Source organism: Crocuta crocuta, unplaced genomic scaffold (genome assembly GCF_008692635.1).
Source record: "Crocuta crocuta isolate KB4526 unplaced genomic scaffold, BGI_CrCroc_1.0 scaffold322, whole genome shotgun sequence".
Lineage (NCBI taxonomy): Eukaryota > Metazoa > Chordata > Mammalia > Carnivora > Hyaenidae > Crocuta > Crocuta crocuta.
Genome location: NW_027532592.1, coordinates 3,475,941 through 3,503,357, shown reverse-complemented (window position 1 = coordinate 3,503,357; position 27,417 = coordinate 3,475,941). Strand labels below are relative to the sequence as shown.

General features: G+C 44.0%; 1 protein-coding gene across 1 annotated transcript in view; it reads right to left on the bottom strand.

Annotated features, from left to right (window-relative positions):
• ENAH (ENAH actin regulator) overlaps positions 1-27,417 on the bottom strand; it is a 107,428-nt gene that overhangs the window by 40,111 nt on the left and 39,900 nt on the right. The window contains 2 exon segments of the mRNA XM_077779920.1: positions 17,678-17,855; positions 25,664-25,829. Of these exon segments, the coding sequence (XP_077636046.1) occupies positions 17,678-17,855; positions 25,664-25,829 (344 nt within the window).

The window sequence follows — 27,417 nt, the reverse complement described above, 5'->3', positions numbered from 1 at the left end:
TTTATGTGTCATCTTACTTGCGGAAAAACCCTGTAATAAGCTACAGACCAAATGAAGCCCTTAGAGCTTGTTTCCCGAGTTATACAATCAAAGAGTGCAATCCATTTACATTTTATGATGTTTTAAAAAGTAAATGGAACGGAGGTTTATGAGGTCAAGACCCAAGGCTGAGTTCATTCCATGGTATTACTGCTCATTTAGAAGACTTGGCGGCTGAGAAAAATTCGGGAGAAATGCTTATGATGAACTCAGCATAAGATGAACTCAGTTCTACTAGTTGAAAAAGACAAAAGGCATTTTAAACAGCCTGGAGAAATTAGAGTGTCTTATAGTCATTGATATAAATCAGAACATCTTCATTTGCTTTGCACTTTGAAACTCATCAAAACTATTCATTGTTTTTAGAAGCCACATTTTGTTCCTTTTTTTTCTTAATATGTATATATATTTGACAAAGTATCTTATGAAAAACATGTGGCCACATCAAATAGTCATTTAATATTTAAGTTATCAACATTAAAATTTACCTTAATAATGAAGTAAATTCTCTTTAAGAGAAAAACCTCAACAAGAAGAAGGTACTAATTTATGAAAAGGGAAGGGCTTACATAAAATCAAGGTGATGCTCAAAAGTGGGGTAGAAAAAACAAAATTAGTATTTTTCTTAGGATTACATTAGTGACATTCAAAACTTTACATCAATAATTTTCTATAAAATCCCCAAGAAATTCTTTTCAGCATGGGAAAGATTTTCTTTGCCCATTGATATTAACCAAAAATCAACAAACAGATTAAAATATTGGCTTAAGAAAGACTTCATAAAGGCAAACAAGACAGTAGTTTAGATTTCCTCTAAACTGTGCTCTTTAGATAATACAATTTATGCTAAAAAAAAAAGCTTGCATAGAATCAGAACCAAACCAACTTATACTTAAAGACTGTACATCTGAACATGGTAATAAATCTTAAATAATCAGGAGAATTTTTTTTATCATTTTTAGAAAATAGATTTAATATCATCCAATTAAGTTTAAATCTTGGTTTAAAAATAATACATACCACAAATATTTTCAAACAGAAACAGAATACTTAAGATTGCTAAATGGCACCTTTGCTAAGTACCTCCAAGAACCCACGCGAGGCCTGTGAGTTGCATGCACATTACCGTAATGACAGGAGGGAGACTACAGGCACACGTATAACACATCTACCAAGTCGAGCACATCATTGCAGAGGAGAGAAACAATTTAGGAAATTGTCAATAATTCTATTTTGAGTTTAAACTTTTAAAGAACCTGTCTTACCAATGTCTGTAAATGACCACTTCTAATAAAACCTTTATTAAAATAAACATGCCTGGTTTTCAGCTTTTAGTCTTCAGTTCCTTTAATTCATATTTAAAGGGAAAAAGAGTCAGGAAAATATAAAAACTCACAAGGAAAACCTGAGAAATGATGTTGCCTCTGACAGCAAAGAAACTGCCACATTCCAGTACCGATCGTCTCAGCAGAGTCATCTGACAATTGTCAGAATGCAGGGGAACCGTTGGGATTGCGGAAGACAGAACATTTTCAGCCAGAAACGTCCACGCTTGTCATAGTTTACGCGATCACGCCATGCACGTGCACTCGGGATCAGGCATCTGCTTTCCAGGACCCACACTCCCTGCCATCGTGTAAGACACTCCTCTCCATCCTTCCCCAAAGACACTAAATTATTATTTCCGTCACACGCAGAAGCCTGCCTGGGCTTCCTGCTCAACTCTGATGCTCAGTGGAGGGGGAGGGAGGAGTGCGGGACTCTGCAAGAGCAGCTCTCCCTGCATTGGCCGCGGTGGGTGTGAACGGGCTCCGGGCTGGGAGCAGGAAGGACGGGCCCTCCAGAAAAGCATCGGCTGAGGAGCAGGTTAAGGGGAATCAAGAAAGCAAAACTGAACATCTCTATCTGACTTCCAGAGAAGGAAAACGACCACCTGTATCAGCTACTCAGCCTAGAACAGTCTCGTCGCATCGCACAATGGAAGCAGCCCGGGTGAGGCAGAAGCAGCAGCGATGACGGGCAGGTAAATCTGATGGGCATGACTACATTTTCCTGCTGGATGCAGTCACTGTGGGAGACCTGTCCCAAGGCTGTTTGTAATGGGGACATCACCCATCTTATCATTTCTTCTGAGGATTAAATGAGATCATGTTTGCTTAAAGCCAGTTTTAATTTGATTTACTCTCTGGAAAACTGATCTGCTGAGTGAGCCCATCATCGGCTTCCAAATTAGCAGCGTTCATGTTTCAGCCTGTCACTAAGGGCCCCTGATATCTCCCTCATGACTGTGAAGTCCTGCGACAGACACGTGAGAGCGAGTGGGCATGAACTGTGGCTGTGCTCGGGCGTCTAGAGCAGAACAGAGGGAGACACCATGCCGCGTCACAAACAGAACACGTACCCCGGGAAGGCCTACTGGTATGGCCACTGCGAAACACTCTGCAGGTGCCTCAAAACTCCCACAAAGAACTGGCCTGACTTCAGTAATCCCACTTCCTTCTGGGTACACATCCAAAGCAAGGAAATCATGGTATCCAGGAATACCACACCCCTCAGTCTGCCCAGCCTCATTCACCACAGTCCAGATACTGAAACTACCTGAGATGAGCAGATACAGAAGGTGCAGAGCATGTGTGTGTATGTGTGTGTGTCTGTGTGTGTGTATAATACTCCATCCCACAACACGACGGATACACAGTGGAATGCTATTCAGCCATAAGAAGAAAACCCTGTCATTGGCAACCACGCGGATGGACCCTATGGGCATTATGCTAAGTGCAGTGAGCCCGGTGCAGAAGGACAGAGACTGCACGGCATCACTTGGACGGTCAGTCGGTTGAGCCTCCAACTTAGGCTCAGGTCATGATCTTACTGTTTTGTGCATTCAAACCCGGCATCAGGCTGTGCTGATAGCTCGGAGCCTGGAGCCTGCTTCAGATTCTGGGTCTCCCCCTCTCTCTGCCCCTTCCCCCCTCACACTCTGTCTCTCTTTTTCTCAAAAATAAATAAATGTTAAAACAATTTTTTTAATTAAAAAGTGCACAGAAACAGTAGAAAAGTGGTTGCCAGGGCCTGTGGGGGTGAATAGAGAGAAGTTGGTAAAAAGGGAAAAACTTTCAGCTACAAGATGAGTAAAGACTGAGGATCTAATGTAAAACACGGTGACTACAGCTGATAGCACTGCATTGCATAAATGAAATTTACCAACTCACCAAAATCATTTTTAAAAAGGGGGTAAGATGGTAAATGTGTTAACTGAGTAGGTGGGAGAAATCCTTTCACAACACATACTGCATCAGATCATCACGACGTACACTTTCTATCTTACAATTTTAGTTTTCAATAATATCTCAATAAATCTGAATGTGTATGCACGTGTGTGTCTCATACTGCGGGGCTCTGTGCCAGAAGATGTGAGAAATACAACAAAGAGCAATTGTGTTCAGAGTGATGGCATTTTTAAAGCGGCACTTTAATACATTTTCAAAAAAATCTTCGTCTCAAATAGGTAGTTTTTAATAAGGAAGTCTACCTATCTCAGGAAATGCGCCCACCTACGCACTGCTCTCGTGCTGTTGTGCGGGGCCTCAGCAGAGCTGCACATACGGGCCTCCCCCGCCGCTCTTCATTTCTTTCATCTTTCCCCCATTTACGGCCTCAAATGCATTTTATTCCCTTCTAAGCACGTGAGAATGGTTGCTGACAGCTGACAAACCGCCAGTAATTTATTAGAGACCTGAACAACGACAGTCTGCACACGCTCCCCAGGCCAGCACCTGCCCCGCCGAGAACAGCTCTGCCTCCAGCCAAAGAGGCCTCAAGAGGCAACCGGAAGTAGCGGCCCAGGCCCACTGTGCGCTCACACTCACACCCGTAAAGGCAGGAGGGACCCACGTCCCACTTTCTCTTCCCTGCAGAGCTGAGCAGCCCAGCAGCCCAGCTGACACCCTTCCCCATGGCCTTGGTCACTAAGGGCATGATTATTAGTATGTGCGCAGCCAGGCAGGCGATTTTCACAAACACGGCCAGCTTTTGCCGGAGCACTGGCCAGCCCTCCAGCGCGCATGGTGATCTTCTCAGGGGCACAAACCAGAAATCCCAGGCCCTCCACACCCCTTCCTCTCTACTACCGCTAGTCCACCTACTTTCTGCAACCTCCGAATCTCTACAAACGGTTTCCACTGCCATGGGTCATGCTCCATGACCTCTTGTCCAGGCTGGGGGTTTTCAAAGTGGGGTACATTTCTCCCAGCGTGCTGAACAGACACTGGGCTCGGCAAGAAAACAGCATTTCTTTTTCTGTTCATTTTTCTCTCATCCTTTTTCATGTTTTCATCCTTTTTAACGTTTTATCACGTATGCAGTATGTCCACACCAAAGTGCATGTACCAAACCGTGCACACACCCAGAGCCAGGGAGAAGCTCCAAAGCAAAGAGGCCAGCAGCCTGTGCAATGACGACAGCAAAAGTGGATGAAGCGCCCACTCTGACCCAGGACCGCCCCTTCCCCACCGCAGCCAGTGAGACCTGAACAACCCAAACTCGTGGAGCCTCTCCCTTAGTAAATGTCTTCACTGCTGCTCACTGCTCTCGAGGTAAATCTCAAACTATAGTGCCTTCTCTCCAGGACGGGACCACTGCCCACCTCACCCATCCAGGCTGTCTCCCAATGGTTCAGGCAGCCAGGTCTTTCCGTCTTTCAGATGTGCTCCCCCCGACCCCGTCCCTCCCTCGCAGGGCCACCTCACACAGCCCATGCCTTCTGCATTCTTCGCTGGTGTGGTCGGCGGGAATATTTCCTTTTCAGCCAGCTAGAACTTGTGAGTAGCCCACACTCAGCGAGAGTTCCGATTACCCCCAGACAAGTAAGAGAACTATCCCCACTTCACCAGGTGTGCTTTTCCCTACTTCCAGTTTTATCATGTATGTTTTTTCCTATTAGGCACTTTTTAAAAAATCTAAAAAGAGATAAGCATAAATATAAAATTAGATAAATCTCAAATTTTCTAAGAAAAATGAAAAGTCTACCTGAAGACTTAGAAGAAAGGTCTTAATATAATATTGCAATTAGGCAAAGTGGTCCAAACTTACACTTGGATGGGAGAGAGACAGAGAGAACGGACTTGCAACAGCCCACAAAACTGAAGTCGGGTGAGGTGACAACAGAGACGCTGTGGGCAAGGTTCATGGGGGCGGCAGGCTCAGTAATATAAGGACACCTGAGATCATTTTAAAGGAAAGCTATACAACTTCACTCCCTTTTCCACATGTAAGGAGCTGAAAGTCTTAGAACCACAAAAGCGCCTTCATTCTAGATGTACAATATGGAGACTTTCAAAGACCATGTGTCTTCTTCCCTACTTTTACAAGAGGAAAAGAATTAAGAGAACCAATAAAAGTATAAAGTTTTTAAGCTCTTGGATATGGGGGGGAAAAAACGAAGGCAAAGCAATTCTGGGCAGGAAAACTAAGCTTAGAGACAGAGAAGATATCAGAGATTTCACGAATGGGTCAAGCACTCACCTCTACATACAGCTTGTCAGAGAAAATTACTACACAATTCTGCTACAATTCACCAAGTTTTAAAATTCTGGGGGTATTTAAATCATTCATTCATTCATTCAGAGAGTGTGCACGCACAGGAACGCTGTGGGGGGCAAGGGAGAGAGTCTCAAGTAGGCTTGCCCAGCACGGAACCTGATGTTGGGGCTCAATCCCACAACCTTGGGGTCATAACATGAGCCAAAATTGAGGGTCGGCCTCTTAACTGACTGAGCCATGCAAGCACCCCACTTTTTCTTTTTAAGTTGTCTCTGCACCCAGTGTGGGACTCAAACTCATAATCCTGATATCAAGAGGTGCTTGTTCCACTCACAGAGTCAGCAGGGTGCCTCTAAAATGTTGAGTTTTTTGGGAACTAAAGAATCTGCAGAAGGCTTTTTGCTTTACTCTGAAGCTCTTTATTTTAAAAACTGCTAATATTCAGTTATCACCTTCACTGTACACCAGTCATCCAACTTTAAAGTAAGAAAACCAGGGGCACCTGGGTGGCTTAGTCAGTTAAGCGTCCGACTTTCGCTTAGGTCATGATCTCGCGGTTCGTGGGTTCGAGCCCTGCATCGGGCTCTGTGCTGACTGCCAGCTCAGAGCCTGGAGCCTGTTTCAGTCTGTGACTCCCTCTCTCTCTGACCCTCCCCTGCTCATGCTGTCTCTCTCTCTCTCTCCTAGAAATAAATAAAACATTAAAAAAAAAAATTAAAAATAAAAAAAAAAAATAAAGTAAGAAAACCAATCGCCGAAGCGGCAAGTCCACCGACATGACGCAGAGCACGCACCTGCCTGCGGGAGTCATGCGGGGTGTTAGGGTTTACTCCGCGTGCTGCCATGCAGGACACACGAGAGAAGGCAGCTGAGCCCTGAAGACACCACACTAACTTCGGTTCTATCAACACAAGGTCCATCCCGAGTGCCACCATGGAAGAGACCAGAAACCCTCTCCCTGGGGGTTAATGCCACTCATCCAAGCGACACTTCAGACTGGGCAAGTGCGACTCTAAGGCTCAAGTATGTGAAGACCAGTGAGTCTGTCTGAGTAAGAAAAAGAAATCCTTCTATGGCATCACCACAGTAAAGATCAGGACGGTGTTTGTAAAGGAAACTCCTCCCTGTAAATGTGTTTCTTCCTACATGAATGCCACTGTCATACCCAAATACCCCTGAGAATTTCCAGAAAACAGAGCCATTTGTTTTCCGTGTGAAGTTTTTCCACAACGGCAGAAGCCCATGGGAACAGCAGGCCTCCCTCGCAAGAACCACTCCTGGTGCCTGGACACGAGAGCATGCTGGGGGCTCACCCTGCCTCACGTCGCCGCCCTGTCCTGCTCCTGGGACGCGGGTTGCCTTGCAGACATTTCTGACCACGTCTGTCTTCTCTGCCCACGTCGCAGCCTCTTCAGGCAGACCATTTTGAATTACTCACTTTTGTTTCTCTCAGAGCATGCAACATAGTACCTTAGTAGAACAAATACTTTTCTTCTTTTACATTATAAGACCACCTACCTCTTAGGAATTTTTTGTGGATTACCAAAACAATATTCTTTATATATAAAATGCTGATTTCAAAGATACCACTGTTTAATACCACCTTCAAAAAATGGACTTGACCTTTATGCTTAGGACATAAAACAGGAATGCCCAAGGTTCGCCCAGAGGCACAGCACCAATGGGCCGGATACATACACGAACAAGCCTGTAGCACGCCACCACACTTCCAGGCCCTCTCGGCCCTTACGTCTCACGGCAGGCCTGGTGCCACTGTGGGTTGTGACGGTCTCACCAGAGACGTGGATCCTGCAAGTCATTTCTTATCATCAATGAACAGAAGAGATTCTATTCTCTGAAGGCTTCTCTGGGGAGCCTGGGTGACTCAGTCGATGAAGTGTCCGACTTCAGCTCAGGTCATGATCTCATGGTTCATGGTTCAAGCCCCACATTGGGCTCTGTGCTGACAGCTCAGAGCCTGGAGCCTGCTTCAGATTCTGTGTCTCCCTCTCTCTGCCCCTCTCCTGCTCACGCTCTGTCTCTCTCTCAAAAATAAATAAGCATTAAAAAAAAAAAGCTTTAAAGCTTCTGTTTACCTCCTACATCCTGGTTTAAAGATGGAAAAGTCCTACAAAACAAGTATCTGAATTTCTGACATCTAGCAAATGCTTCTCCAATTTATGGGAAACAAGCAGAATTAAAATTCAGGAATCCAAGTGAAGTAACTGTATATAAATTACTATTCTCATGCAGTAAAACAAGCAAATCATCAAGGATGACATCCTTGGATCATTGCAACACAATTAATTAAATTTAAGCTAACTGTAAAATAGGTTGAGAAATGTGGTCCTTAGCTCGACCTGCATCAGATAATGTATTATGAGATGTCCAACCTCCAGAGAAGCAGAGACCCAAGAATGACAGGTAGACAGACTGGCCTGTCTGCCTAATAGCAAACTTCAGGCCAAAGTAACCTTCTGTAAGACTATGACCCATAGATTAATCGGAACAATCTTATCTGTCCCTTTTAGTCATTTGGTCACATCCGTCTTGGAGTGGGACAAGGTATCCTAAGTCTACAGCGTAGCACTAAGGCCGTGCTCGTGAACAGTGCAATATTAGAGTTGACTTGTGGTCAAGCTGTTTATTTTCCCAAACAGTGAGTGACCTGGAACTGAAAAATCTAGAAGTAAATATTTTCAAGTTCATTTATTATAAATAATAATCTCCCTATTATAGGACTGTACAAGAATTCATCTATTATAACATAATAGAGAAGTCACAAATGTACCGGTTAGAAACCAGGAGAACCTGAATTTCTAAAAGGCAGAGCTCGAATGGCAACAATGGGTACTCGTGTTGGACGGAAGATAGATTCAAATCTAATCACTGGGCAATTTTTATACATTAAGCACAAAACAGGGCCATGAGACTGCATTCTCCCTGTCACTGACAGATGATGATGATGACAGGGATCAGGACTGAGCTCCACCTACCTCTCCCTGGTGAAGCCCTGCCCCCAGGAAGTCATCTTCAAGGGAAGGAGAAAAGATGCAAAACAGAAAAAGAGGGAATAATAACAATAGGAGGGGAGGTTTCTCTGTTACGGAGAAACCCAGGCTTATACTGAAGACAGACTCCTACACTGAAGAAATAGAAAATATGGAATAATCAACTCTCATCCACTAAACAATCTTATCCCACAGGCAAGATGTTTTCACTAGGCTGCCCGGAAACAATAAAGAGATGCTGGAAACTGTTTTCTCAGTCAACAGTCTCTCTGATGACTGGTTAGGGCAGTCATTCTCAAAGGCTTTGGTCACGGGGCCCCCAAATACTCTTAAAAACCCTGAAGAGCTTTTGGTTATGGGAGTTACATCTATTTGCTGCATTAAACAGACAATATTTTTCCACTTTTAACTTCTAGTAATTCACTTAAAAATAATTAAAAATTATTATTATAATAATTATTTTCCAAAACAAAAGTCATTTTCCAAATTAAAAAAATATTAGATATTAGGACAGTGTGGTTTTCTGTTTTTACAAATCTCTCTAATGTCTGGTTCAGTAGAACACAGCTGCGTTATTTTATTCTCATTCACATTCGGTGTGCTGTGGCACACTGTCCCGGCTGAAGTGTAAGAAGGAAAAAGGAGTGCCACACAGACCCCGAAAGGGTCTAGGAGAAGGTCCTCAGGTGTCATTGGAGCACACCTTTTAAATCCCTGAGTTAGGGCTTTCAATCAAGATTTCTGATGCGGCAGGTGGTTTAGCCCAAAGAAAAAGAGACTATGGAGAACACTCAGGCCCCCCTCAATCCAGGCATCAATCCCTCCCAGCACGTGAGTGGTGGCCACAAAGTAAACATTCAAACTTTCCTCCTAGTGCCTAAGAACTAGATACAGATAATCCAAGGATAAGTCAGTGTAAATGCCAGAGGACAGGGCTATCCCAAACAAATGAGAAGGACGTGATACACGAGTCATTATCATCTGCACTAATCCACAGTCACTTTCTCTGACTGCAAAGTAGTCCTTGCGGGTGAATGTGAGATGAGAAAGCAGAGGCTCAAAGGGAGGCCCAGGGAACAGAACGTGCCAGAGGTAGCCTTCCAAGAGAGTCTGGCTCTGGTGCACCCACTGTAAGTAAGAGCACCCACATGCCATCCTGGGGAGAGCGGAGATTCACGACTCAAGTCACTTTCCAGAAGCCCTCAGCTCCCCCGTGGAACCCAGGCTGAGCCCCAGGCTGGAGCGGAGGCTGTGCGGTGTAACAGGGAGGGCACAGGAACTAGGAGCCTAGCTTGGGAGCACCTAACCTGTTCAACAGCTGGAAACCCTTTTGCTACTTTAACTAACACCCTTGGACCAGCCGTTCAGAGTGAGCCTGTCCAAAGAACCATCTTTCACAAGTAATCAAAACTGGTCTTGTTTTCAATTCGGGTACTAGGATTATTTAAACTTTTCTTATCGGTATCTTGGCACAATCACAAAAAGGTCCAAAATTTCCTAAATGTCAACAACAGTCCATTAGAACTTTTAGATTAACTACCTCTACGAAGAGCTGGTAAATTTCAGTCCCAAACCAAGAGCCTCGGGATTCGAGTAAACATCCCTGAGCCCAGGAACGTAAGGCACACGCTGTTCATAGAACTTTCCAAAACACACAGCTTGAGTTGTGGCACAGTGATCTTCTGGGATAGCCTGAAAATCACTCTCTCGTTGGAACAGATTTCTCTTTCACGGAAAAGGACGTCCGTATATAACACACACGCCAACTGTTAATAAATCACTGAACTGTGATTTATTAATGTATTAATAATGCTCTTATTAATGTATTAGTGCTCTAATTAGGCTTAATGTATTAGTGCTCTAATTTCATCTGAACTCTAATAAAGGAGTTCACAGTTTCCTTCCCCTACTGTGAGCTACTTGAAGACAAAATTCTGCCCATGTGCCTTTCTTTCTAGCAGCCGGACTCAGGCCTGCAGTAAAAATCAACTTTGTGCTGAACTACATTCTCATTTTTCATGTCTTCCCCCCAAACCAGGGATTTTCTTCGCCTGGCAGTGGGGCCACGTGGCCAACAGACACGCCGCCCCACCAGGGCCGCTACCGCTGGCATGGAGAGCAGCTGGCTGGGATTTTCTCACGAGAACACTCACCTACGGGAATGAGGTGCTGGCACACGGGCTTCCTGCCCAAACTCTCTTGGCGTTCACTGAAATCTCTCTCCTGTTTCAGTTTTCCTCTCTCACCTCACGACCCCCAGGCTCCAGCAGGCCCCTTTTCAAACCACGGCCGGCTTTCTATGGTAAGGCTGTGTCCACGGGATTTCCCGTGCTCACAGCCTCCCACTAAATCGGCATCACCCACGGCTCTCAAAGTGATCACACCTACCTTCTCCCCCAGGACAACCCAACTGCGCGCTCCTTCCTGGTGGGGCCGTCACATACTCTCCAGGCACCTTTCCAACCCCGCTCCCAAAGCCACCCCACCAGTAACACACCCCCACCTGCTCCAGCCAAAAGTAGCCTCGTTCCCCTTTGGATACGACTCTGCCTATACTTCAGCTAAACACCTTCTCTTTCAGATTATGGTTGTGTCTTATCCTACAAGATCAAAAGAATCCTTGAGGTCTGAGTCTAATTATTACCCCTTGCATTTAGATGCACTCTTATGTTGGATGAATTAACTAATTTCCTGTGAGGAAATAAAAGTAACAAGACAGGTCTTCACTAGGGGGTAAAGACAAGGAAGAAGCCAGAGAAAATGTCAGTCTCTCTACCACTTTTTATTCCTCGAAGTTAATACACTCAGCAGAATTTTCTAGGAATTTAAAAATATTACTGTTCAAAAGTAATATTTCAGAGTGTAATTCTACTAGTGTCTTCATCTTCTGTAACTCCCATAATGATATGCTAACATATTCCCACAAGGGAAACCTTTTTGGAGAAGGCACCTGCCAGAGAATGAGACCGTCTTGGACTCCAATTTTAAGTACTTTCCACTAAATCGCAATAAAAGATCTTGACATTTTACCAAAATATATAAAACAAAGAATAAATGAAAGTTCTTTTCTTTCCCATTTTCTCACCTCAAGTGACTTCCCTCAAAAGCCTTTTAAATGCACCTTGAAAACGTTGATTGAGGAGCAGAGAAGTGGCCTGAGGGCCAGAAGACCGAATGTAGGCCTTGAGGGAAGCCCTGTCTCTCCTGCCAATATTTGCGACTGACTGGAAACTGGGGTCCCAGTTCCTGCAGATCAACCTCACCTAACCGTGAAGAGTGACTTTATAAGTGGAAGAGGGAAGGACAAAAGCGAAGCAGTAGGTGACGGTAACAGCATCCCCAAAAAGACTGACCCACTGACCTGACCCCCAAACCTGATGAGCAGCTAACACTTGCTGTTTCTGATTTTTTTTTTTTTAATTTTTTAAATTTACTTTTGAGAGACAGCATAAGCAGGGGAGGGTCAGAGAGGGAGACACAGAATCTGAAGACAGGCTCCAGGCTTTGAGCTAGCTGTCAGCACAGAGCCCAACGCGGAGCTCGAACCCACGAACAGTGAGATCATGACCTGAGCCTAAGTCGGACGCTTAACTGACTGAGCCACCCAGGCGCCCCAACACTCGCTGTTTCTAAAGGTTACTGTGCAACAGGAAAAGATAGGCTACAACCCGCAGAGAGGGAGAGGTTAGGGCGTGAGGTCCCTGGGTGGGGCAGAACACATGTTCTGGAACAAGGCTAGGAGCGGCTGACCCGGCCTAAGTTTCCTCTAAAGAATGTAACTGACCCCACCTAGGGCCCCTCAGGCCCCCTCCGGAATCTGACGGAGGACCTGACTAAAAACAAGCGAAGCCTAGGCTGCACCAGAGATGCTGCCCCAAGGACAATGTGGCTGCGGACTACCCCCGCTCACACAAGGTTGCTGAGCAGGCCGGACGACCTAGCATCTCCGGTTGCCCAGCAGAAAGGGACACGGGGGAAGGGATGGGAGGCCACCACAACCTTACAGAACCTCACAGAAAAAGGACCCCTGCCTCCTGTCGCAGGCATTCACTCCCGCGTGTCCCCTCTCTAACAAGAGCTTCCATACGCCTTCTTTATCTTCTACTCGAATCAAAGTCTGCCTGCTGCTCCTTTTATTGTGTCCACGACTTCACTGTCGGAAGCAGCGAGACTACGCACCCCAGGTAGGAGGCAGAAGCCCTGCGACGACTGCGATAGGCCCTAGGTGGCCGAACAAATTAAGTGGAAAATACCACCCGAGGTCATGTGTGGGGCCCTCCCAGGGACCAGTCCCGAACGATTTTATGAGGACACTGGCCAAGTGCCCGGAACACAGGTGTCCAGAACTGAATCTGTGGCCCCCTCCCGTCCCTGTCCGCTTAAGGCCACCTTCACCACAGCCCCTGCCAGACACACGTGGCACCACCTGCCAGCACATGGCCTCGTCCCGGGCCCGCCCAGCACACCGCTGAACCACTCTGAGCGAGTCAGGGCTGCAGGGCCATGTCGCAGCGCTCGGCTGTGGCCCCGGCCCAGTCCCCCTGGCTCATGCAGGCTGCGCCCCGCCGCTCACAGGAGGTCACAGCTGACTGCAAGGCCCGCGGGGCCATTACAAAGACCACGAGTGACTCATGCACCCGGTCAGGAGCCAGCGGGCAGCAGGCACCTGATGGACTTGTCGTCCCGTCTCAGCCCTGCTCTAAGGACAAAATGTCTACAAAGGACGGGCGTGGAAGGCCCAGAAGGATGCCCTCAAGGCCACAGCGGCAGGAAGGCAGTGTCACCTGCTCTCCACTCTGCTCCCTCCTTGCTGGGGCTGTTTCACTTCTGGGCAGCATCACAGTGGCACCAACCTCCCGCGGGGCAGCCCGTCCAGTCCCACAGCACCGGCCTGGTCACAGAGGTGCTCACCCGGCACCCTTCAAGCGTGGTGTCCCCCCACCCGGCACTAAGCCGCAGGCCCTCCCAGCCTCCCCAGCTTCTCCCTCGGGGTTCCCTCCTCCATAAGCCCTTGTGCCCAGGCCACCACATGTCTCTTTGTTGTTTCCCAATGGCCCCAAGTTCCATATGCCCCCAAGCCCATCTAGAATGTTCTATCACTCATGAGGCTTACTCATTCTTCAAAACATAATTCAAGTGTCATCTTCTCTTCAAATCTTGCCTTCACCCTGGAACTTTCTCTAGCATGTCTGCACACTTCACTCACAGCATTTCCACACGCTGTGTGCCAATGAGCCACTCTGGCTTCCAGTAGCTCTGGGGGCAGGAGGGGGCCGGGGACAGGCTTCTCCGGGTAAGAATATTCCCAGTGCCTGGCACAGACCCTACACGCAAAATACACAGGATGGCTTCTGAGACATGACTTCAACATTGTCCCATGGATACTGCAATCTTCAGGGCTGAAAACTACATGTCACTAGTAACTTAAGGGATTTCTAGAAACTGTGAGATTTTAAAAATCCAATGAATTCCAAAGCATATCTCAAAAAGATTAAAAACTGCTGAGATAAAATTCATATGAATGCTCATATTGAAAGGTATATCAGACCAAGTTTCCAGAAAAAAAAATTTAATGGAATCTCTATATAAACAATATTTTAAAAATTAAAAAAAAATTTTAAACATGAGGATATCTTTGACTGTAGTCCCATCTTCACTAGATATAAAACGGTTATCTACCAAAAACCATCTGAGTGAATGGTAAGAATCTGAAGGTTTTCTTCTACAAAGGCATGCTTAATCTTGGTTGAAAAGAACCAAAGCAGAACATACTTGCTGGTTTGAGTATGATTTTCCTTTTTAAAAAGTGAATTTAAAAAATTATTTCCTATTTTCAAATGACCTGAACCTTTCTCAAAAACAGACTGCAAATTTACCTCCACTAATCATCACAAGGACTAACTTCACATTTTATATAATCCACAACTATTATCTGCAAAACTGTTATAAATATACTTGAGAAATAACACAGAAATTAAAAATATCAGTCTGGATAACACATTTTGAATGTAACTGTTCAAAATCCAGTCTATGTCCATCAGAGAAAGGATAGAGATAAACTGTAGCATTTGGTATAAAAGAATGAAGCCTAATTCTTTTTCAAGAATGTTAGAACATGTGATTTGTGTTTTTTAAATTCCAAATATAACTGGCTGTATTTAGCACCTCCTGTACTTTCCAGTATATTAGATAATTGCACACCAAGTTAAAAACAAAATAAAGGAAAACATTCCTGTCACCCTCCCTTTGCATAAAAGAGATGGAAATATCACACACAAGCCCCCCCCACACACTAACAGCACCTTATAAAGGTCAGTATGAATGGCCCCAAAGAAAACTGTTTTTCAATTTTAAGAAAAGTTTTGAGGGTTTAGAGAACTCGGGGGCAAGGGAGAGAGAAAGGAGAACCATGCTATTGTGGGTTTTGGCAAAACATACGGGTCAGTAACCGCAGCCCCTGCTCTGGGGAACCGCCTGGCGCCTTGGCGGCCACGGGCCCCAACCCCCGCATAAGTCAGGGCGGCCTCACGGTTCCGTCTGGGTGTGCGCTGGGTTTCTGAAGAAGACGTTTTCTGAACAAAGGTGTGTATGACTTTAATAGGCCTAAAACTTACTCAGAAGGATAAACCAGTATTCAGTGGATAATACTGACATTAACAGCTAAAAGACATAAAAAAAAGAAAAAAAGAGACAGGTATTCAGTATGGAAAAGCGGTTTTAAAAAGTGCTACCCATAAAGAAGCAGAAAAGACTAGTATCTGCAGTTGCTTTACATTTAGGACTGTTTGTTTCTGTGGCTTCTGATCAGAGACTTTTTGGGCATATTGTTTGTGTAGGGAGGGGACATGCAAGTTGAGCTTTTTCAGCTTGGTTTTGGCAGAAAGACAATAGATGGTTTCAGCAAGGAACTGGCTGTGGACCCAGAGCAAACAGCTGTGGATGGCAAGCCACGCTTGGATGAGAGGGAACGTTATGGGGGTGTTTGCTTAGGTGGCTGGGAGGGACCCCCTGAATAGTACTGGGGTGAAACATACAGACCCTAGTTTGGAGATCCACAGAAAAATTCTACGCTTTTGCTTCTTGGCATCTGAACCCTCCAGTGCCTCCACTTCCCAGCCAATTAATTAATGTCATCAAAGATCAGAAATTAGTGTTTATCTCTAGTAATTTATGAAAAAAATCATTTTCTAAGTAAATCAGACTATAAAGAACATCAACCATTTCACATGATTTGTTTTCTCTAGTGAAACCACCATTAAACCAAGATCCTCTGCCACGACAGGGGCCACGATGCGGGGGGACAGTAAAGACGGGCCAGTCTGTCCCAGCATCTTCTCCATTGCCTCAGCACACGGCAGCCTACAGGCTCAGGCTGTGACACAGAGGAGAACAAAATTTCAAGACCATCTGAGAAGACTCTGCTAAATGTTTCTGCCTTACCAACAAAATGTTTGCAGCTAGTGAGATGACAGGCGATCTTCCCATTTGCCAAACTTCCCATATGTGGAAATTACAAGAGAATGTAACTGAGTCTCTCTACATTAAGACGCATTAATTTCAAAAGCTCAAGATCAAAAGAAAAAACATTAATTAGCATTTGCATTTTGAAAGCAAACTGTATGACTATGTGCTGATAAAAACAATCCTTTCCAATTGATTAAAAAAACCTGGATGACAAGATGAAAACCAATCGCCTTAACCACTTCAACAGCATTCAGCTCCTAATGTACGTCCATCGATGCCCTTCTGAAGGTTGTAAAATAAAACGACTGCTCGTTTTGTTTCAAACCCAGGAAAGCCAACGTCATTGCCCTGCACGCCCTTCCGCACTCCCGTCCTTGGATTACGTGTTATGCAGCTGGCCTCTCCAGGGGGTGCAAAGAGCCACGATTCTGATTTCTGCCCTGTGGTGAGGCCATGACGAAAGAGGGGCAGCTCTGTCCACGCGACAGCACCCACAAGGGACCCCCACCAGTGGCACTCAGACTGTCCACACCCACGACCGCGCACCCTGGCAGGCTCTCCTACACTGTTTTCTGGACTTACTGACAAACCAGAAGCCCCAGAGGCCGGTTTTCTCAAATAGAAAAGATGTAAGAGCTACATACAAATTATTTACAGAAATCTTAATTTCCTCAAAGCATCTAACATAAACCATCTACAGGCATAAGAACATAGTTTCAGCAAGATTCCAAAATATTTTCTTGCTCTGAATTCATAACTGAAATAGACATGGGCTAGATAAGGCATTGTATAATAAGATTTTTAACATATCTATAACAGGCTTTAACTTTCAACAAAATAACAAAAATTAATCTGTCTCCTCTTAAAATACATACATTTTGTTGATAGCACATTCATATCATCAAGATCACTACTAACAACAAAGGCAAGAATAATTGCACTTATATTGTTTTATAGAAGACACTTATTTTCAGAATATAAAACCTATCTCCCCAAAGAGATATAACCACACATTGGTGTATTTTGTTTTCAATTTTGTGGACCAAAACTAAAACACAGCTCATCTCTGATATATATATAGTTTTAAATCCTGGGTTTTTACAGTGAATTATTTCTGCAGATCTTTAACCGCCATGAAGTGTCAGAGGAAATGCAATTCGTGGCTTGTACCACCTGAGGGCACTCTAAAAACCTTTAAACAACTTCCAGAATCCAGTTCCTGAATACTAGAATGAGGGAAGCCCAGTTCTACTTGAGGTTCATGGGCTCCATAGTGGCTTAAAAAACGTGTTTCAGAAAAGATGTGTTTCTTCGTACAAGGTGAGATGATAAATACATGTAATTTCTATCCACTGCCCATTCCCTGAGCCTCACATCCATGCAACAAAAGCTGAGGTTCTAGAGGAGAATGAGCATATCTACCTTTCAAATGACAAGGTTACAAATTTACTAACTAACCAATCTCTTAAGACTATCTTCAGACTCTATGTTTAGCATCAACAAATGAAAGGTCACCTTTCTGTGAAAAACAACAGAAATTCAAGAATTACTTCAAATCTACTTAACACATACATATACACGGCACTTCAGTTCAAGGAAACGAGTAAACCCAGACACCGTACCTGTTTCCTGTGAATTCAGCACCTCTAAGGCATGCATCATGGCACTTGCGAAGACATTGGCATCCTCCTTGCTGCCAAAGTTGAGGCCATACACCTGTCTAGCGTCTCGCCACTGGTGGAAGGTCTGTGTAGCTTGATTGTACTTCAACCCTTTAGGAATGGCACAATTTATCACGACCTAAAAGACAGTAATTCCTTATACAGTCAACCTAATAATTGGCAAAATCAACAAATCCTGATTGGATATACTTCTTCAAAACTGCTTCTGATGGACCTTGGCCAAAAACAAAAACCACCTGGTTAAAACAACTATCAAAGGTAAAATCAACCTGTAAAAGTAACAGTCTGATGGAAGTTAGCTGTCTGATGGTTACAAAGCCCTGGCCTTTAAATAGTAAGTCAGCCGGACAAAAGAAAATCCATACCCTCATTAACTATATTTTAACATGTTTATTAAAGCATAATAAATTCAGAAAGCATACAAAACATAAGCATGTATCTCAGTGAATGTTCCCACATAGCCAAAATCCTGATCGAGAAATAGGATGTTAATACTAGAAACTTCCTTCCTAAATCCTCCACCTCCCAGATGAGGTCTGCAACTTTTTGAATTTTACACAGAGCTACACGCAACACACCATTAACATCCGTGCTCGCTGCCCCGACAACTGTGTATAGGAGTCCTCAGTTCGCTGTGCACAGCTGTGCTTTGTTCTCGCTCACTGCTCAGTGGCGCCCCGCTGTGTCCCTCACACTGACTGACCCATCCTCCATTACTGGACATTTGGATTACTTGCAGTTTGGTACTATTGAAAATAGTGACGTCACGAACATCCTACATGTCTCCGGTACACGTGAGGGCCTGTTCCGTCGGGCATATACCTGGGAGTGGGGCAATCACGCGCCAAAGATACATTCAGCTTTAGCAGAAAACTTCATGGCTTTCCAAACCAGTTCTACCAATTTTCGCTCCCCTGGCCGCATACAACAGCCTGCATGAGTGCAAAAACACGTTATTGGAACTGTCGGTCTGTATTTCTCCGATTACTAATGAGATTTAGTGCTTTTTCACATTTTAAGGGCTACCCGGATACCTTCTTTAACAAACACCTGCTCAAATTAAACCTCTTGCCCATTTTTGTACTGAGCCATCCATTGTTTTCTTTATTGATTTGTAAGAGTCCCTTTATACACTCTGAACAGGACTGCCCCCATTACCTGTGTTGGTTATCTGTGCTTCAAATATCTTCTCCCCTAACAGAGTCTTCTGATGAATGGAAGTTCTTAACTTTTATTGATCCAAACTAGGATTCTTTTACTCCAAAAGGCTAAAGCTTTTTGTAACTTGTTTAAGAAGTGTTTCTAGTCCCAAGACCATGAAAATACTATCCCATGTTATTTTAGCAGCTTTATTGTTTTAACTTTCAGATTACATCTCCAGACAGTTTATGCCTCTGGTATGAATGAAGATTCGAATTTCCTTCCCAATACGGCCACCCAATCGATCCAGCATTGTCTATTAACCGTGCTTCACGTTTACTTTTTTCATAAATCAGGTGGCTAAACGGCTCCATTCTGTTCTACTGGTCAATATGGCCATCTCTGAGCCACGAGGAGCACATCTGCATCACCGCTGCTCTCGCCCAAGCCGCGTGCCACTGGAGTGCTGTCCTCCTTCCCCTGGCCTTCACCGCTGCCAGAGCTGTCCTCAATCCTGTGCACAGCCATGGCTCTACATTCAGAGGATTAATTCTGTGTTCCTTATGCCATCTGCCAGTCTCCACTTTTCACTAGAGTGTTCGGTCCACTTACTACGTTTCATATAAATTTGGGTCTAAATCCATCCTGCCTTCTTTCGAAGCTTATTATTATTACCCTTCTACTAGCTCGCCAGTTGCACCCGCTTCCGCTGCTGTGCCAGTAGCCGTCCTAGAGATGACAACAGGCACCAGAACATTATTGTCACATTTATGCAACAGCCGATCACTTAGGATTTGCCCACATCTACAATTTCTGCTGTTTTACTCCTCCTGCCCCTCCAGGCTTCTGTGGGGACTCTTTCTGATCCCGAAGAAGACACTTTATAATTTCAAGTTCTTTCAATGCAGATCTCGTGATAAATTCTCTCCATTTTTGTCAAAAGGTGTCTTTAGTTCACCATCATTGTTGAAGAGAATTTTTATTAGGTATGGAATTCGAAGGGGGTCACTTGTTTTCTTCAAAGCCCAGTGCCTTCCAAGCTCTTGCTGTTTCTGCCGAAAAGTCAGCTGACCACTCTCGGTCACTTCAGCCATCTTGTCTCCACTGACTGCTCGCAGGCCTCACACCTGTGAGGTGAGTGTGAGTGTCCGGTGTTTTCAACAGGACGGGTTTAGATGGTTTCTTTGTATTTACCTACTTACGGTCTACTGCATCTCTAAGGTGATATTCTATTATGAACTTGAAAATTCTTATTCATGATCTCCTCAGTTTTTCTTCTGCCCCATTCTCTCGTCTCCTCTGGGCCTCCAATCACACATACAATTTTCACTGTATCTCTCTTTTTTCTCTTAATCCCCTTCACCTCTTTCACCCAACCCCCCCAACCCCGCCACTTATTCCCTAGATTTATGAGCCTATAACCATTTTCTGTTTGTTTTGTTTTTTTAGATTCCACATGTAAGTGAAATCCTAAGGTATCTGCCTTTTACTCCATTTAGTATCACACCCTCCAGATCCACCCTGGTTGTTGCAAATAGCACATGCCCTTCTGTGTTCCTGGAGGAGTAATCCTATGTTGGTCGTGTGTCCCAAATCCGTTGTATCCTCAGACCTAGGATTTGGGCTTGGGTAGGAGCAGAGCCATAGCTGGGTGAGGGTTCAAGCCTGGGAGAGGATAGGGGCCTATCCACCCACAGGGCAGAGACCTCTCCAGAGGGGTGAGTTGAGGGCAAGGGTCAGAGTCTGTATTTAGGGACCACACTGACGTTTAGGTTAAGATTAGATTTTTGCTCAGGGGCACCTAGGTGGCTCAGTAGGTCAGGCGTCCAACTTCGGTTCAGGTTATGATCTCGACAGTTCATGGTTTTGAGCTCTGCGTTGGCTCTGTGCTGTCAGCTCACAGCCTGGAGCCTGCTTTGGATTCTGTGTCTCCCTCCCTCTCTGCCCCTTCCTGGCTCATGCTCGCTCGCTCTCTCTCAAAAATAAACATTAAAAAAAAAAAAGATTAGATTTTCGCTCAGAATCATACTCTCCAGCTCCATCCATGTCGCTGCGAAGAGCCAGTGTTCTTCTGTGCTCCTGGCTGGGAAACACTCCCCTGTGTACGCGCACCCCCCCCNCCCCCCCCCCCCACTGTTTTCTCTGTCCGTTCGTGTATCAGTGGACACCTGGGTTACTTCCACGTTCACCTACTATAAATATCACTGCAATAAACTGAGGGATACATATACCTTTTGGAATTAGTTTTTGTTTCCCTATGTCTCTTCAGCTCTTTTTTATATGTCCATGTTTTTCTCTCTCAGAATATCTTAGCTTCAGTCTGAATATTTTCTTCTGATCTTTCAGTGTACAAATTCTTTTTAATTGTTACTAATTTGTTGTAAAACTCCTCACTGAACTGTCAACAGCAGGTTAATCTTCTATTCTGAAATGTCCATCTGGTTCTTTTTTCAAGTTTCCAGTTCTTGGCAGAAATTCTCAACCTTGTGTTATTTCCTTGACTATGTTAAGTATTAGTTATTGTATAGTGAATTTCTGATAACTGAGCTAACTGGATTCCCGAAGGATCTTGTTGTTCTATTGTGATTCCTTGTCTCCACATATGCCTGGCTACTTTGATCTAACGCCAGATGCTGTGTGTGGACAACTGTATGCACATTCTGTGGCCCACAATGATGCTCAGTTTTCCAGGGAAGATTTATGCTTGCTTCTGGCAAGCAGCTAGGGAAACTAACAATCCGAAACCAACTTCATCCAACAGTGAACGAAGTGGTTACAGGTTGGGTTTCGGTTCCCCTAAAGGCCAGCCTCATTCCGAGTCAAACCTCTCCCCAGGGGATGGGGCCTCTGGGTCCCACACCCATGGCCTGGGGATTACCAAGAAAACGCTCCCCTCATTAGCAGGCCCTAACTTCGGATTTTTGTTCTGCTGGTCCCAGGAGTCTGCCAAAAGCTCTGCAGACACATGCCTTGGAGGTCTGGAAGCTGGGCTCATTTCTCTGGTTCTTACTTCTTCCAGATCATAGACCCAGAATTCTTCTTTGTCATGTAGGCTCTCCAAACAGTTTTTTTCTTCTTAAAATTCTGTCCAATTGTGTGTGTTCTCACAGAGAAGCTCTATTATGTTACCTTGTCCACCAAAACCCAAACTTGAAATTATTTTTAAAATATGACCATATATATATATAAAATACAAAAAATATAAAGACATTATACCAAGTGAAATAAGCCAGACAAATTGACAAATACTGTCTCATTCCACTTATCTGAAATATCTATAATAACTAAACTCATTAAAAAAAAAAAAAAAAAGATAGAATGAAGGCTGCCAGGGACTAAGGAAGAGAAAAACAGGGACTTACTATTTAACGGGTTTGGAGTTTCAGTCTGGGAGGATGAAAAATTTCTGGAGATGAACAGGGGTGATGCTCAATAATGTGTGCGCACTTAATGCCACTGATCCGTACACTTAAAAATGGGTAACATGGGAAATTTTATGTTGTGTGCATTTTCCCATAATTTAAAAAAGGATGGCCTTTTGTTGTATGATGTAAGTATCGGGGTGGGGGCCACATACGAGTCCTTACCATTAAGTTGTTAAGTCTCATTTCAAGGTGGATCTGTACCCCTACTTGGCAAATGGTCTGATAAGGTCAGGCAAGAAAAATACAGCCACATTCACTTTTTCAATTGTTCACTAATAGAATGTTAAGAGAAGGGGGAAAATGTTACTTTAATCACATTATGTCATCCCTGGTTCACTCTCTCTACTGTGAGAAATTTAACATGTGGGTTCAACTGCTTCATTCATTTTTAACTTTCAGGGATAGACAGTGCTGTATATCATCACAAGAAACTTTTATTACTTTTTTTATTTTATCAAGTAGGCTCCACATCCAACATGGGGCTTGAACTTGTGGCCTGCGATCAAGGGCGGCACACTCCACTGACCGAGCCAGCGGCGCTTCTCCACCAACTTCACAGGTAAGGGGAAGCCTGTGTGTTCATTTAACACTCGCTGCTTGCTGGATGTCCACAAGAGGTGTTATCAGGCTCACACCTGATATTCATCCTCAGGTTATTCTCTAGATTAACGGTGGCACTCCATCCTACACATGCTCACCCTCCCACCAGGCCTCAAAAGAGAGAACTGTGCCCTGAATGTCTACTCTTCCTGGCCTCCTGGGCTCAGTACCTGATCTCGTCTCTGAAGTCGTCCACGCCCCTCTTCCCTGTCTTCTCCGCAAACTCATCCTTCTTGGATGCCTCTCTGTGCTGCAAATGATACGTACCGGACTGAAGCCACTCCCTGCACTCCTTCCCCCCATTCTCTGCAGCCCCCTGCAAACCTGAGCACGGTGCCCAGACCACACGGAGCACCAAATGTTAAGGAAAAAAAAAATAGTATTTTAATATGTATGTAACATGTGTGCATTCAATTTTACAAATAAATGGTAGGTGATTTTTTTAAAATGGCTCTTTACTACAGACAGTTTAGACATTGTTTAATAAATTACAGTAACATGTTTCCACTTAGACTGATAACCATTCAAAAATATAACAAGGTATTCTGGAAAACCAATTTGTTGTCAGATTTCTTCTTAGGTAATCACTTTTATTACTTTAAAGCAGTGTCTTTATAAAATTATACAGCTGACCGTCAAATAACAAAGGTTTAAACCACATGGGTCTACTTACCCATGGACATTTTTCCAAAACAGTCTTGTTTACAGTCCTGTAAATGTATGTTCTCTTCCTCATTACTGAATAACATTTTCTTTGCTCAGCTTACTTTAAGAATAAAATGTGTAATACATATAAAATACAAAATATATGTTCAACTATGTTACTGGTAAGACTTCCAATATAGGAGCACCAATATAGGGCGGCTCAATCGGTTAACAGTCCGACCTCGGCTCAGGTCACGATCTCCTGGTTCATGGGTTGGAGCCCCCTGTCAGGCTCCGTGCTGACAGCTCAGACCCTGGAGGCTACTTGGGATTCTGTGTAAAGTCCCTCCTCCGCTCAAGCTCTCTCTTTCTCAAAAAAAAAATATCGTTTTTTTAGATTTTAGGGATAGACTATTAACTATGGATAGTTATGGTTAGGACTGTGGGTTTGTTTTTGTTTTTCTGCTAGTCTTGGTCAATTACATTTTTCTACAAAATAACCCATTTCTTGGCATAAAGCTGTTTATAATATAGTTGATCTCCTTACTGTAACTATAGTGATATCTCTTTCCAATCGTACTATGGTTTATTTGTAACTTTTCATTTTTTGTTTGATTCTGCCAATTTTTCCATTCAATGAAGCAGTTTTTGGGTTAATAATTTTTATTTTTATTTAGTTAATTTCTCCTTATATTTTTAGTATTTCCTTCTGCTTTCTTTGGGTCAAGCTCACCATTAAGACTTCTGAAGGCAGTTTATGTGTGCCACAGGTTTCCATATACCACATCCTGTCACTCAAGTCTAAGTCTTTTTATTTTCTAAGCATTTTTTACTCTTCATAATGATGTCAGCTTAGTGTCATGAATTTAGAAGTGTTTTTAAGTTTCCAAACATTTTGGGGCACCCGGGAGGCTCAGTCAGTTGAGTGTCCGACTCTTGGTTTTGGCTCAGGTCACGATCTCACCGTTTGTGACATCAAGCCCTGTGTCAGGCTCTGCCCTGACAGCGTGGGGCGTGCTTGGGATTCTCTACCCCCAACCCCCCCGCCTTTCCCCTGCTGGCTCTCTCTCTCTTTTTCTCTCTCTCCCTCTCTCTCTCTCAAAATAAACAAACTTTAAAAAGGAAAGAAAGAAAGATACAAACTCCTTTGCGTCCTATGCTGAGGGTGTGTGACCCGGCACGGACCCCCACCCTGTGTAGACTGAGGTCTCAAGTCCCATCCTCCCACAGGCCCACGGCCGCTGCACACCTAAGATAGACCTAAGTCTGTAGTTATTCACAGTCTGTAACAGCCATCCTGAAACACAGGGCTGCTGCAGCATCTGTCTGCATGCTATACCGGGGCTCCTAGCGGAAACCCAGGGACAAGCCTTTCCTTGGTTAAGGGCTCAGCTGGAGGTTTGTCCCATTTTTCCTGCATGTGTTTGACTCCACCATCTTACCAGAACCGAAAGTATTTCATAAATCTTTATACAAGTTCTTGCTGCGATTAGCATATACTTGGTGTGAGTGAGGCCCCATCCATGTTTTCCTCTATCTACTACTGCTCCTGGCCCGCGAAGGCCCAAGACATCAAGTCATCAGATAATCCAGTCACCTTTCTGAGAAATCCAGAGCAGGGAATTAGGAAAAGCTTAGTTTTGATCCCAGATATGAATTACAAAGGCCTAACTATTCCAGCAATCTTAAAACCTACAATGTTTCCACCATACATGAATTTGCAATATTTTCTGAAATTACTAACACTTTCAACTCCCTCTTCTAGCCCCACACCTGTGGCAGGAAATGAATTCCTTAAACATACAACCTGCTACTTAAGTGGTATTTCACATTTTTGTTTGTCCTAAATTTACTTTAGATTCCCAAACCTTGCTAGCTGGAAGCCAGAAGATCTAAAGAATGTTCATAATTTAAACTCATATTTGTTTTTTTGTACAATTAGCTCTAAATCCTCATCCAACCTAGGTGGAAAGGGCGGGAAAGGCAACGCCATCCCCAGCTGTCCCACCCAGAGCAGGCTGACTGTGGTTGCAAAGAACCTCTTCAGTGTGCGGACTACTTTACAAGTCCTTCTGTAATTCTAGATAACTTTCACTAAGAAGGTAGAGACCCTTACCTGATGATCCTGAATCTTCCTGCCCACCACTCTGAACGTGTTGTTGCCTGTATGGTGATATATGTGAACTCTGCTGAACCCTGTTGAGCCACCAGCAGGTACCCACTTCTTGTTGGCATCATCATAAACCATCACAGCAGCTCTTGCCTGACAGATACTCTGTTCACTGTAAAAAATAAAACGTGCAAACTTAAGACATTTAGTGTATGTGAAGCTTCCCATTCAGCTCTACACAACAGAGTGAGCCCACAATTAGTGCCTCATCGGCTGCTAGAACAACGGGGAACATGACGGAGGCTTCCTGCCTTGATGGGTAAAGTCTAAGGGGGAAAAGAGACCAAAATCTGATGTGTAATGAGGGACCAGGGGGCGGTCAGGATCCACAAAGAGCACGTAGACAAGAAACACAAGAAATGTTTTCTAACCTAATACACTATCTAGTACATTCATTAAACTGAACTCAACCACAGTATAAATTAGCCATCACTTGTCCAACCGTATATATGTTTATAACACTGGTGACCTATGATTACCCACTCTTTACTGGAAAGGTTGTTTTTACCACTGGGCTTGCTGCAAGTCCTACATAACAAATTCAGACAACTTCCATCTGTTCCAGGAGATACGGCGTGTCCGCTAACAGTCAATGGATGGCAATGTGACTTAAGTCCTCGACTCCACTTGGGCGAGACAAAATCCTATGTTCTAAATTTCATTTAACTATGAGAAAGTAAAATGAGATAATTTCTAAAGATCCCTCTAGATTTTAAATTATAACCCTCATAGATAAATATTAAAGAGGACTAATTTCCAGGAAGGATCTTTAAATCTCAGCTTCATTTCCATTATTTGTTACCAAGTAAGACTGAGATACATGAATGTATAAATATAGAGATGATCTTAATTTCCTATTATGTACTGGGTTCATCTTTTAAATATTCTATAATATTACTGGGGGGGAAAGGGCTGCTTTGAGTGCGATTACTTCATACCAAATCTTATTTTTCAAAAATCAAATACCAAGAATGGGCAACAGAAGAAAACAGGTACGTTATGTCAAACCAATTAAAACGACTCAATCTCCACACCCAAGACTTAGCTGAAGCTTAAAGCAGAGACCAGTGGCTATTTCCCAGGAGCTGAGCCAACCTCACTCTTAACAAAAGCATTGTCCGTTCTACCAGTTTTAGCCTGTTACTAGTGTGGGTTCTTGGCCAATATCCTCAAAAACAAGTCACTCCCAGACCCTCCCCTCTTACCCACGCCTCTGCCCCATCCGTCAACAGTCTGTGTTTCACTCTTGTCATGTGACCTGACACAGAAGATCAGGGGAGACCCACCAGGGTGATGGCACTGAGCAACACGGTTGCTTTGGAACAGCGAGGTCATCACTATTTCTACCTTTCCATCAGAGAAACAGTTACAAGAACTAACTTGTAACAATATATGTGCGGCACAAACACTGAAATAAAGTGGCACTGTCTTAATTTTTATGCTGCACTGAAATTTCTTGGTAAACTAGGTCTGGGAATAAAAACATGCTAATGACAAAAAGCATGAATTATTTCTAAATGCCTAATTGAAGAGAATCTGTCAGCTTAAAAGCTGGAATCTCTTCATGGCCCACAACAGAAATACTTGTGAAGAGACAGCATTTGCAGGGTCCTGCACAAAGATTATGTGAAACAAGCTTAGGCAAAGTGCCCCTTACAGTATATGATCCAAGAATAAACCTACTATTAATCGTAAATAAC